This window comes from Pristiophorus japonicus, chromosome 17 (genome assembly GCF_044704955.1).
Source record: "Pristiophorus japonicus isolate sPriJap1 chromosome 17, sPriJap1.hap1, whole genome shotgun sequence".
In the NCBI taxonomy this organism is placed as follows: domain Eukaryota; kingdom Metazoa; phylum Chordata; class Chondrichthyes; family Pristiophoridae; genus Pristiophorus; species Pristiophorus japonicus.
In genome coordinates this window covers 68,711,919-68,725,995 of record NC_091993.1, presented here as the reverse complement: position 1 = coordinate 68,725,995, position 14,077 = coordinate 68,711,919, and the positions used below count along the sequence as shown (strand labels likewise).

Sequence of the window (14,077 nt, the reverse complement as noted above, 5' to 3'; positions counted from 1 at the left end):
AGTATTTTACATTTTGCTTTCAGACTACAGGCATCACCTACAGTTTTTTGATTTTTGTTTATATCAGACAAAATTTTTTCCAGATAAAATGAGCACGCATTTAGAAATGCATGGGTTGATCAAGAACAGCCAGCAAAGGTTTGTTAAATGCAAGTCATGTTTGACAAATCAAATAAAAAAACATTTTTTTTAATAAAGAGATTGAGTGATGAGATAAAGGGAATGCAGTAGATTTTCAGAAAGCATTCGATAAGCTGTTTCAAAAGAAGCTTGTTAAATTTTTTTTTAGACATGGTATAATTGAAAATATAGCAGCATGGATAAAATGTTGGTTGACATACAACAAAGTTAGAGTAAAAGGATATTGCTCATTTAATTAAGAGTTGAAAGTGGTGCACCCCTAAAGTCACTGTTAAGTTCACATTTGTTCTTGATAGTGGTGCCAGCAGTGTCTCAGTTAGTAGCACTCGCACCTCTGTCAGAAGGTTACATGTTCCAAGTTTCACTCGAGAGTCTTGATCATAAAATCTATGCTGATACCTCAGTACAGTACTGAGAGAGAGCTGCACTGTCGAGGTATCGCCTTTCAGATGAGACGTAAACTGAGGCCCCACCCGCCCTCTCATGTGGACATAAAAGGTCCCATAGAGCTATTCGAAGAAGTGCAGGTGAAATTTCCAAGTTTCCTACATTACCACAGGGACGACACTTTAAAAGTACTTCACTGGCTGTAAAGCACTTTGGGTCACCCAGAGCTCTTGAAAGGTGCTATATAAATGAAAGTTATTTATTTCTTTTTGTTCTTATTTCTAGAAGATTTGGACTTGGGCATAGGGAATACAATCTTGAAATTTGCCGATAACACAAAAGTATGAGGTTTGGCAAACATTGAGGATGGTAAAAGACATCAGGAATACAGACAGGTTAGCAAAATGGGCAAACAGGTGGAAGATGCAATTTGTGAATAAATCTATGGCAATACATTTTTAGAATAGAAGCAAGGAATGTGAGTACCTGTATACACTTAATGGAAAGATTCTAAAGGATGTGGAGATGAACAGCAAGGTTTAAGAGTTCCAGTACATAATTGCCTAAAACTTTAGAGCGCAGGTAGATAAAACCATTAAAAAGGCCAACTTCATTTTAGGTTTCATTTTTGTTAGGTAAAGGTATCAAGGGATATGGAGCTATGGCGGGTAAATGGAGTTGAGGTACAGATCAGTCATGATCTAATTGAATATTAAAACAAGTTGGATGGCTTAATCCTGTTCCTATAAATAGATGCATAGCGTACAAGAGTGAAGTAGTATCGAAAAATGTGTACGAAACATTGGTTAAGCCACAGTTAGATGACTGTCAGTTTTGGGCACCCTATTATAGAAACCATTAGGAGCGTGTAGCATAGATTCACCGGGATGAAGCAAAAAATGAGAAACTGTAGCTATGAATGAAGATTTGAGATAATACAACTATTTCCACTGACAGAAAGCGAGAGTTCAGCAGAATTTTAAAAAAATGATGAGTTTTGATAATGTATGGGGGAAAAGACTATTTCGCCATGGTTGGGGAGTCACAGATGAGGAATCAATTTAAAAATGGCACTAGGTAACTGATGAGGTGTTATTAGAAATCTCTACAGAGAGTATTGTTGGAGCACGGGATGATTTGGCAGCAAGAGTGGTTAAAGCAGAGACCAAAGTAGCCTTCAAGGGAAATATTGGATAAATATTTGAAGTGGAGGAATGTACTATAGGGCTATAGGGAGAGCGTGGAATAGTAGGATTTGTTTTGAATTGCTCCAGCTTAGAGCTGGCACAGACACCATGGGCCTAATGAATGCCTTGTGTTGTCAACTTCAATGGTTAACTATTCTATGGCATTTTGAGTACAGTGTTATTAACCATTCTACACGTCCCTATTTTTTTTTGAAATTACAATTCCCACAATCTTTTGCCAACTTCTCATATAGTTCTTAATTTTAAACAGATATATCTATTGCCTCAACTAGAGATATTGACCAAAAGATAGGAAAGTTTAAAATTAGCCTATAAGCAAAGAGTACCTTTTACAAGCCTCGTAAATCTCTTTCAGTTTACTGAAGTTCAGTAACTATCTCAAAGAATTTCCAGATGTCATACTAATTCAGGTTGAAGTCTCAGACTCCCAAATACATATCTGGTAATTGATGGAAGGAGCCAAATAGCACCTCTCACCACTAAGGTGGCTTTAGGATTATATTGTGTTTTATACTTAAAATATTGAGTCTGACTGTAATTCATTTCAATAGTGGTGTTGTACAAAAACATAACTCACAATACGGGCGAGATTCCTTTCTTCGAAAAAGAACTGCATCAACCACGTATAGGGGCATAAAAGCACCATACTGTAGCAGCCAATGCTGCGCACCGGTCGCGAGATCCCACACAGACCACTCATCGGTGCTGCCGCTGCAAGAGACACGCACATGCATGGCCAGGCAGCAAATTTAAAGGGCCAAGGCAGAGGGGAAAAATTAGAGGGACATTTATAGCAAAGTATATACTTCTCACGTAAACCCCATGTAATTAAGGGAAATCTGCGCGCATACAGGAAACAATCTTCTCATTCTTGTGCTTCCAAAACATCGAGAGCAGCACGAGGATACAAAACTAAAATACTCCACGCATTCTTGTCCCTTTATCCAGCCGCTCAGTCAAACCAAGCAATTAAATAGCCAACATCCTCATTTCATGTAATCAGAACAGATATATTCCTATACTTTAAAGGCAGATATTGAACAGCTATCTGTGTGTACAACAAAGTATGTGAGAGTTGCTTCACTGCACCTGGAGTGTAAAAAAAGGAGAGCCGATTGACTTATTAGAGGCAGATAACAAACTTTCCAACATGATCAGATGTAGCTCCCACACAAATCATTAGACAATCCAAAATGATGTTCACTTAAAGACATACGAGTGCCATGTATCCTATGTACCACAACAACTAACCATATTGTATCTATCAATCTGCAGACAAGGCAGACTTACCTCGAATTTGAAACCACTTGTCTGAAGAGTAAAGGCATTTTGTAATGGTGTGAAATATCACCTGGATACTTTGGAAGTCCATGGGATCCAACTGCAGTTGAAAAGAAAAGTAAACTTAAGAATTCTACAAGCGGGACTGATCTGAATAAGCCATCTTGAGAATGTTAAACGTGAAATATGTGGCTTGCTTGAATCCAACTCAGACAAATGGAACAGAATGAGCCTCTTTAAATAATTGGTTATGGGAATTAATGTACTGCATCTGGGCAGTTTAAACAAGTCCTACTGGACTGCAGTCTGAACACAAAGCTCCCTCAACTGCAACGCTACTGGTAATTTTACTCAGACTGTCAAAGACAAAGTACCCTGTACAAGAAAGGAGGAAGTCACTGATGCTGTGGGAAACCTTTTGGAAGCTAGGGCTTCAGGTATACTTGACAGGCAGTAAGAGATAGCCAATTACTTGTACTTTGTGATTATAGGAATTTCCTCCTTTCCCTTACTGTAGATCTCCACTTGGGAACACTGCCTTCAAACTAGATGGGAATTCTGTCATCATTAACTTTTCAGGTAGGGAATTACAAGGACAGTTTGATGGAACAACATATAGTACTAGCATTTCAAAAATGTTGCAACAAATTTTAAACCATAACAGCACTGTTATACAGCCTACTCTTCATTTGGATTCTAGATTTTTAGCATTAATAGCTTTGATTCATTGGGAGTGGACGGCATATAAGTTTCCAGAAAGCTTTAAGCCAGATACACTGCAAACTGGTACTATTCTACTTACAGTAATTTAAATAATAGGACTACAATTATAACAATTTACTCCGACCATCTATTAGATAAGATAAAACTAGATTTTCAAAATAATTTATGTCCTTGAATATAATGTCCTTGAAGTGTGGCTGAGATCACACTTGAGTCTCACTGGAGAGTTTCACCAGTCTTTATGGGCCCAAGTTTCCACACGATAAAAAACGGGCGCCCCTCCGAGCTGGGTGCCCGTTTTTCACGCCTAAAAAAAAAAAATCGCGATTCTGGAGTGTTCTGCAGCTCCTTGTCTGCCTGGCGCGGCGCCCAGGGGGGCGGAGCCTACACTCGCGCCGATTTTGTAAGTGGGAGGGGGCGGGTACTATTTAAATTAGTTTTTTTCCTGCCGGCAATGCTGCGCGTGCGCGTTGGAGCGTTCGCGCACGCGCAGTGTGAAAAAACATTGGCACTCGGCCATTTTTGTAGTTCTTTGTAGCTGTTTAATTTTTGAACATTTTTTTAATAAAAGCACATTGCCATCAGCACATCAGCACTTGCAGCCTTCTCACTGTCTCCTCCCCCCACCGCGGGAAGAACGGGCGCCTCCTCCTCCCCCCCCCCCACGGGAAGAACTACGCCTCCTACCCCCACCCCCCCCGTGGGAAGAACGGGCTGACTGCAGCATTCTTCATGCCTGAAGCACTTTCACACAGGTAGGAAGATGGTTTATTTAATCTTTTCTTTGCTTATAAATGTTTATTCAGGTTGGATTTATTTGTATAATATTTGTAGAAGTATAAATAAGGATTTATTGTAGAATTTAATGACTTCCCTTCCCCACCCCCCCACCTCGTTCTGGACGCCTAATTTGTAACCTGCGCCTGATTTTTTAATGTGTAGAACAGGTTTTTTCAGTTCTACAAAAATCTTCACTTGCTCCATTCTAACTTAGTTTGGAGTACGTTTTCACTGTGGAAACTTTGAAATCAGGCGTCAGTGGCCGGACACGCCCCCTTTTGAAGAAAAAATTCTGTTCCAAAGTAGAACTGTTCTACCTGACTAGAACTGCAGAAAAAAAAATGTGGAGAATTGCGATTTCTAAGATAGTCTGTTCTCTACCAGTTGCTCCTAAAAATCAGGCGCAAATCATGTGGAAACTTGGGCCCATAGTCTGTTAGCTGATGCTGATTACACCAGGCTTCAGCAAAGTCATACCTTTTGTTTTGTTATTTTCCAATGGAGACCAATTATAATAAATTAAACATGTGGAGGTTGAATTTTGAATCAGAACCAATTATACATGATGCATTGGAGAGTCAGCTTTCCCAATATGGAATCTGGACAGTTTTGCTCCTCTCACTTTTTTCTTCTCCTTCTCCCCATTTTCCAATGACCAATGAAAGAGTAAGGTTGTCGCCTTCTGCATGCAAAGAACAGCCCTAAAAAGCCAATAATTTTACATTTTCCCCTTTTGGTGACAATCTTTTCCATTTCTTATTAAACAAGGTTCATCTGTTTGTTTATTGGCCTTCAAGAGTTTTTCTCTCAAAGAGATGGGAGGTTCTTATTCATTATTTAAACTTCTCAAGTTCAATTATTGTACGTTAATCTGCCAAATAACCGTAAGGTGAGTATTACTGGAACTTTCATTTCTTCAATGATGCCAGCGCTCCCTCAGCTGGAAATCTCTATCCTGCCAGTCACTCGACCTTTGACCACACTCAGCTGCACATCATGTGCATGATGGTTGAGATTGATGACATCCAGTATCTGGTGTGCATGCACACTTCTCAACCAAAACATGACTTGCAGAAGTACATCATATGCATACATATTTTTGCGACTATCCCAATTTCATTGGAGCGCTATTATAGTTACATAAAGTAAAAAGAAAACAAGCCCACAGTTTACGGTTTTAAAATATTACTCAGTCCTGTATTATTGCTTAAAACTTTCAACTGGCAGGGTCAAACTGAAAAACAGATGTCAACTGTTACTGTCCAATGTCTAGACACGTGAATAGCATGACCTGGGGCATAACAATGAAATCCCCTCTGTGTGAACTGGATACTGGATGGCATGCCCCCAAATAAAGTTTCCATCTTCTAAAAAGATGGATTTATGAACAATCTAGTGAAGCGAGGGCAATTATAAGCCAACAAACTAATTTTGTTGTACACATGATATATGAATAAACAGAATAAAGTCTCCAATGAATGTCCATTTCACAACACTTCTTGTAACATGAAAAACAAATCACATTGCACAATCCCCGTTAGCAGACTAAATTTACTTACCAATTGGTAAATCACTGCAATTAGTTGCTGCTAAACTCAAGGGGAGGATTCTCGTCCACTGCGTCTATCTTCCACACCAGAATTTTGCAGACTGTACATTGAGCTTTTCAGGAAGTCAAATGCTTCCAACCCTTCTGTAGCTCTGCGTGTCCAAGGATTGGTCAGTTGAGCTGCCAATTATACCTCCAAGGTGTGGCTCACTCAACAGTTACACCCACCTGCTGAGCACAGATGGATGAAGCCATTCCAAGACCATTATGTATGAATGTTTACAGAAGTATCTTAAAAAACTTCCATTGTCTCAAGCTGATCTTGTATATGTGAAGCACCACTTTTTCAGGAGAATCAGCTGGATTTAATCTCCTTCTGAACAGTTTGTGCGTTCTGCGGATATAACCTCATATGCTGAATTAAATTTAACAACAACATCTTGATGTAAATTATCCAAAATTCCCCCAGTTCAAAAATCTAAGAATTCAAAACTTGACAGGTATCTCGCGGAATACAAAATACTCAAGTTAAGAAAATGAAGTGTGCATAACTACTTTGTCAAGATAAGAATTTTTTAAAAATCAACAAAGAAAAATAGCCAATGTGCACATCTCTGCAAACTAGCCTAGCCAAAACATTTGAACAATCTTCTCTCCACTTTCCTCACTCCCAAGCTCATTGGTGAAATCGAGCTGTAGATTGACTATATTCAAAGTGCTGAGCAGTTAATAGAGCAAACAGGTAACCAGACCATGTTATATTTGGATTAGGAACTCAAACAAATGGCAGTGACTGAAAAGAAACCTTGATCCATTGCTCTATCATAAGTGTATGTTTCACTTGAATAATCTATAACTTCGGTTGAGGTGGTCACTTTGGTATGGTGCACAAATAATCATCTTTCAGGACCTTGGAAAAATCAAGATTCTTCAAGTTCCATACAATTATAAGAGATGTCCACATTTTACAATTCCAAGATATTCAGCATTTAACAGCTTGATCCACCAATGGAATGAGAAAAATACCCTGTATCCATGATCTTACCTCTGCCATTACATTTCCCAGTGTGTCCAGCCCCATTTGCTTAAGTGAGACATGTCTATTGTGAGCACATAGCAGCATAAACCGTAGGCACGTTCGGTTAGCTAACAGCTTGGCGTTCCCTTCTTCCATGGACAGATTATGGATAATAACAGCTATCTGCAGCACCCTTTGCCCTTCCAGGTCGTTAATGCCCAATTTTTGTGGAGGGTGGAACAAGACAGAGTCCCATCGATCATCGCCAGCGGCTTCTGGGGTTGGGGGGGCGGGGGGATTGAAACAAAATGATAAAATTCAGTCATTACGCCATCTGGGTGGCTGGCTCTCTTCAGCATACGCAATAATATTTTTAAATGATCTTTGTTAAGTAAATTAATGAATATAATTTCTGAAAACAGTGCTAACAGAATAAATACAGCTACATTGTTGAATCATAACTGCAACACAAATGGGTCATAAAAAGGACAGATCATAAAACATTCAAATAAAGCCCATTACCTGGATGCATTACATTTAATGTTTGAGCTTTGGATTTTTAAACTATCACTTAAAATTAAGAGCATTAAATGAACTGAAGACTAGGCCAGTAAACTATTCCAGGTCAGTTTTACAGAATCAGTTTTCATTTCCGTCTATGCTGTAAATGCATATGCCTTTATTTTGAAGAAAGAAAAATACAGGGCTATGGAAACAGAAAAGGACAGTGGGATTAGCTTTTGATTGCTCTAGCAAACCGTCTGATAGATACAATGGGCAGAATGGCCTACTGTGTTAAACATCTACAATTCCAATTCCATGTCAAATATAAACTACGATAGAAAAAAAAATCTGAACTCTTGACAAAACTTTCATTATATACTTTCAAATTAATTTGTTTCTTTTCTCTAAAGGGTCTTGCTGTTTATAATGCTTTTATGTGCAATTTAGTCTACTATGAGTTAGCTGATGTCTGTTGGCATTGCAGCTGACGTCAGCACTCCAGTCTTGAATAGCCAACACGGTCTCACACATGTAAGAATTTTACTGAAAACAAAAAAATAAGTTAATAGCATAGCAGCGCTCTCAATATGGTAGATTTCGGATACATGCTCCTAAACGTAGTGACTTTTCTCAATGTCAGTCACATGGGTCACCAAGTTATGACCAGGAGTCTTCCAATGAGAGGAAGGAGAGAGGGAAGACAGAGTGTCGATTTGTGTCATTCAGATATTTCCCTGTAGTAGGGTCAACCCAAATATTGCCAGAAACCAGCTTGTCCTTTCAGGTAGAAAATGGTGCATGGAATGGGAAGAAGTTTTCGTTCAAAAAAGATAGATCTCAAAATTCATCAACACTGCGCCCACCCTCACTGAGGGACCAAGTTTGCCCCTTCTGCTAGAACGGCGCGGACTTTGTAGTACAGAAACGGCGTCGATTTCTTACCTCCGTATTCGCCCCATTGGTTCCAGGCCTGTGGCACAGCGCTTCAGAACGCGTGGTGGGTGGAGCTACAGCCCTGCGCCGAAAAGTGCCGGCAGCTGCGCGCACGCGCAGTGGAGTCTGCGCGCGTGCGCAGTGGCTCCTGGCCCTCCCAGCGCGTCCTGGCTCCAGGCGACCCTATCCCTGGCCGAAGGGACGACGCGATGTTCGACGCTCCTATCCCGGGCCGAGTGGCCTGCCACACAAGCTGGCCGCTGCCTTCCCACGCTGAGGGCTACAAGAGACAGGTTGGTGAAGGGAAGAGCTTTGATCAGGGTGGGGGGGGGGGGGCGGGGGGAGAAAGAGTTTTGATCCGGCGGGGAAGAGTTTTGATCCGGCAGGGGCGGGGAAGAGTTTTGATCCGGCAGGGGCGGGGGGCAGAAAGAGTGGAAGAGTTTTGATCTGGCAAGGGGGGAGGGGGTAAAAATATACTCAGTTTAATCAGGCTGATGGCACCTACACCCTGTCCAGTCTCGCTGCTTGGGATTTTAAAAAAATTTGGGGGCTAGCTGCGCTGATCTCTTAACTCACCGCAGGGTTTTTCAGAACGTACAAAAGTGGCCACTTACTCTGGCCTAACTTAGTTTGGAGTAAGTTTTAGCTGGCTAAACTTGCTTAAATGGCCAAAAAAGGCGCAGGTTGCTGGTAACGCCCCCTTTTGAAAAAAAACTAAAAAAAACCTAACTAACTGGAGCAACTTAAATGGGAAGAATTACGATTTTTAAGTTACTCCAAAAAAATCTAGTAGCTCCAAAAAAAAACCAGAGCAACTCCTGGGGAAATTTGGGCCCTGAGTAACTAAACGTATGCCAGATTGCACATGGGAAGTTGTTGTGATTGTGATTTTTGAACTGCATGTGGTTTCCTCAGTTACTTCAATATTGCTACCAATACTCTGAAATCCACTGCGCAAGATGAACTGGCACCAGTAGCTGTTAACGTTAAGGAATTTCTCCTAGAATATAAACACACGCAAGATCCCATTTTCAATAAGCAATACCTGCCAAAGACTGATTAATATCAGCATGCAAAAAAAACCCATCAAATTCTATGAAATGTGAATCAGCTTTTCAACATGTAACCACACTTTTAATATCAACAAGATCAGAAAGCAAAGATTTTTGGGTTTTTATGCTGAATAGCAAATATATTCTTGTAAATCTACCATTCATTTTGCTTTCTCTGAATAAACTCACTATAATTGTTACATGTTAATTAGGTGCAAAGATTCCCTTAAAAGTAGCCATGTGATGATACTGTTAGCCAGGTCATTAAATTTAAAAAGTTACAATCAGTTTTAAACATCTGGAATCCTAACGCAGCCCCTACCCCTTCCAGCACTCCCCTTCTAATCTGGGTAGGGGAAAACCAGTATTTTTTTTAATGCATTGTCATTTTCTGCCAGTAGATGGAGATACTGGATTACATTAACCAATTTAATTATTTGCCATATTTTCACATCAGCTACTGTGAACAAACCCTTCCCTTTGAGTCAAAATTCAACTCATTCTTAACATTAAAAGTTTCCCTCGACCATTCCAGAATTTCTATCAATAACAATGCTGGAAAAAAAAAAAAAAAAATCGCTCCACTTCTCCCCAGCCACTCCTCTTCCCCTCCCCCCAACCCTCCAAAAACCCAGTACTACTGCAAAGCCTCTTAAAAACACCAGTCTAGGCTATGAGTTGGCCATTAGTGAGCTGGCCAGCAGGCTCATGTGGACAAGATTCCTCCTCGGTACACTGCCAAACAACACTTCACCTTACAACAAGAGAGAGAGCTGGGCAAATTCAGAAACAGCAGGCAAGTCTCATTGATGATCAAGGTAGAAAACTTAAACTGGGAATCCAGCAGTTTCCACAACAGCTGAATATTTACACCTGTGCTAGCTCTTACTGCTGGCGTTACGCAACTTTGTCTTACCTTTAGATTTGTGACTTTTATCTCCAATAAGCTCCCGTACCTCTTGGTCTTCAACCGTATCTTTCCAAAACTGTTAACAATATTAAGTATGTTTTAAACTTTAGATGTAAAATAAGCTACCTATCATATTAGACACAAAACATTATAACCATCTCACTTTTACAAAGAAAGATAGGTTTGGATTTTATATAGCGTCTTTCACGACCACCGGACGTCTCAAAGGGCTTTACAGCCACTGAAGTACTTTTTGGAGTGCAGTCACTGTTGTAATGTGAGAAACGCAGTAGCCAATTTGCAAACAAGCAAGTTCCCACAAACAGTAATGTGATAATGACCAGATGTTTTTTGTTATTATGTTGATTGAGGGAGCTCTACTCGGAACTCCGACATGGCAAGCGAGCCCAAGGTGGGCAGAGGAAACGTTTCAAGGACACCCTCAAAGCCTTCTTGATAAAAATGCAACATCCCCACCGTAACCTGGGAGTCCCTGGCCAAAGACCGCCCCAAGTGGAGGAAGTGCATCCGGGAGGGCACTGAGCACCTAGAGTCTCATTGTCGAGAGCATGCAGAAACCAAGCGCAGGCAGCGGAAGGAGCGTGCGGCAAACCAATCCCACCCACCCTTTCCTTCAACGACTGTCTGTCCCACCTGTGAGAGACTGTAATTCTCATATTGGACTGTTCAGTCACCTAAGAACTCACTTTTAGAGTGGAAGCAAGTCTTCCTCGATTTTGAGGGACTGCTTATGATGATGATGATTGAGGGATAAATATTGGCCAGGACACCGGGGTTAACTCCCCTGTTCTTGTTCGAAATAGTGCCATGGGATCTTTTACGTCCACTTGAGAGCAGGCGGGGTCTTGGTTTAACGTCCCTGGAGTGAACCCACAACCCACTGAGCCATAGCTGACAGTGTCAGCACCATCCTTATCATTTGCTTACATCCATGTTTGTTTTGTAAACTTTTCAAAGTCAATGTTGAGAAACTCAGCATGTTATAAAACTTGAAATTCAGGCAAATTTTGTCAATCAGAAACAAACAGATGCGCTTCTGTAAGGTTCTTAATGCACATTGAATTTAAATTACCTTTTCAATAATAGATAACCTATGAAAACTTCTTAAACGTCAGGCTTTTTGTGGCTTCCACAGATTAAAATGTTAAGCATGCGGCCAAACAAAAAGAACCTGAACATTTGGGAACACAAACTTTAATGTCAAAAACTGCACAGTGGGCAAACAAATGTATAAAATAAGTATACAATTAATGGAATCAAATTAAACAGAGAGACTTGAAAAGGGACCGAAGAGTAAAAGAACTGCCACTTTCAATATACAATGATACAAAGCAATTTTAAAAAGCCAATAGGATACATTGCCGGCAGAGTGGAGTGCATGTCCAGAGAGGTTACGCGCAGGCTTTACAATGTTCTGGTCCGAATATACTTGAAGTACTGTATTCAAGTTTGATCAACATGCCACAAGAAGCATGTTCATGCATTAGAAAAGGGACAGAAACAGCAACCAGAATTATCCAGTTAGAAGGGGATGAGCTATGATGAGAAATTAGAAAAACTCATGATCCACAATTTGAGTGCGATAGAGGAAGAGCAAAAATACATAAAATATTAAACGATATAGATACGGCTAGTAGAGATTACTACTTCAAAGTGAGCCAGGTTAGAAGAACCAGATGGCAGAAATTTAAAATGAAAGAAAACTAAATTCAGAATAGATATGAGGAAGAACTTCCTGAACTCGAGGGATGATCAATACTTAGAACAATCTGCCAGATAGTAGAAAGACATCAGACGTGTTCTAAATGCAGTTAGCTGTTAGGCTGGGAGAGTTGGAAAGAGGAGGTTTGAATGGACTTTTATTGTCTGTGACTTATTAATGAAGGTGGTCTCATACTACTTGCATGGCTTTTGAGAAGATGGTTTATATTGAATAGATCAAAATGAGGTAACGAACGTTAGCTTTTGCAATTAGGATGCCAACGTGGAGACTGCAAAATCTGCACAAAACAAAGTCACTACCTCTGATTATAGGCACAACAGGACAAATTAAAAAGTGGAAAATTCTCTTTGTAAAGCACGGCACTTCACATCGCACAAAATAAAATGGTAATCTTTATTCTCAATCCTTACAGGCCTTAAAAAAAAAGTTAAAAGCACAAAAGGTGACAATCATGTAATGCTAATTGTGCTCCAGCTGGAAGCTCCTTCCCTTCCTCCTCCCATGTGAAGGGTAGAAGTGATGCCAGGTCTCCAAATGGAGAAATTCAGCTGCTGCCAGCAGATGTTTAACTTGTTATGGGGCTGCGGGGAAAGAGGAGGAGGGGTTGAAGAATCAGCTTCAGGATCACAACATAACTCATCAGCAATAGGCTCCTTACTAAATCTGAACTGTAGGTGGTTATACAATTTAAACGCTCCAGGGAATTTTACTGAAATTTCATTGACAATTCGAGTTTCTAGATACTGAATAACACTATACTAGCCGCCTTGCATTTAAAATTTGCACGTGGAGGGGGTGGAAAGGAGGCTTTTGTTCCATTTTGCCTACCAATTTTTGAACATCTTTGTGAAGATTTCCATCAGACATTTCTGGGCTGACAACATAACTTACTACATTTGGAACAAATTATAATCCATTATTTCTGATTATATATGCTGCTTATACACTTGGGATTAACTGACTTAAAAAAAAATATACAAGACGCTTAATAAGAATTACAAAGATTAATGTGTCCTCAAGGTTGTGTCATGAGCTACCCAGTGATCCTCTGCAAAGATGTTGGTTGCCATCTTATTAAAACCCTAAGAAGTGAGTTTACAACTGCCTTGTCCCAAATGCTAATTTCCAGGCCAGCAATCTAGTAGCAGTTTTTCATCCTCTTCCTATTTGCATGAATGGGAACTGAAAATGTTATTCCCTTATTCTACCTTATAGTTCTTGTAAAGTCAATCAAGCACTGCAAAGTGGATAATCTTTAGGTTCATTGGTGAGTTAAGACACATCTGCTATTATTCCAAGGGATTCCTGAATTTATAATCTGTATTTTGGGAATTGCATTCCATGATTTAATTTCCAATTTACATAATAATTGAAACAAGACACCATTTTACGGCCTCAAATTAACTTAAGCGTCTAAAGTTATTTTGCATTGCAGATAAGGCATCAGACAAAAGGTAGCAGGTACGGAGAGAAAATCACAGTGAACAACTGCAATGAAACAATTAAAAATATGTATTTTATATCAAGCTATTCACCTATACTGGTACACAGAAATAGGTGACTATGATGTAATGCACACAAATTGTTAGGGTAAGAATTCTAGCAAGAGAAATATAAATAAATTCCAAAAAAATATTACAATTTTCCTACTCTTCGGAGATCTTCATTTGGAACATAGAATCATAGAAAATTACGGCACAGGAGGCCGCCATTCGGTCCATCATGTCTGTGCCAGTCAAAAAAGAGTTGCCCAGCCTAATCCCACCTTCCAGCACTCGGTCCGTAGCCCTGTAGGTTACAGCTCTTCAAGTGCACATCCAAGTAACGTTTAAATGTGATGAGGGTTT

At 40.0% G+C, this 14,077-nt stretch overlaps 1 protein-coding gene across 3 annotated transcripts in view; it reads right to left on the bottom strand.

Annotated features, from left to right (window-relative positions):
• Positions 1–14,077, bottom strand: part of LOC139227776 (AT-rich interactive domain-containing protein 2-like) — a 277,411-nt gene that overhangs the window by 78,844 nt on the left and 184,490 nt on the right. For all 3 annotated transcript variants that reach the window (XM_070858808.1, XM_070858807.1, XM_070858806.1), the window contains exons 7-9: positions 10,493–10,562; positions 7,115–7,362; positions 3,027–3,117 (exon numbers count right to left, since the gene is read on the bottom strand). In XM_070858808.1, coding sequence (XP_070714909.1) covers positions 3,027–3,117; positions 7,115–7,362; positions 10,493–10,562 — 409 coding nt within the window. The remainder of the gene's footprint in view (positions 1–3,026; positions 3,118–7,114; positions 7,363–10,492; positions 10,563–14,077) is intronic.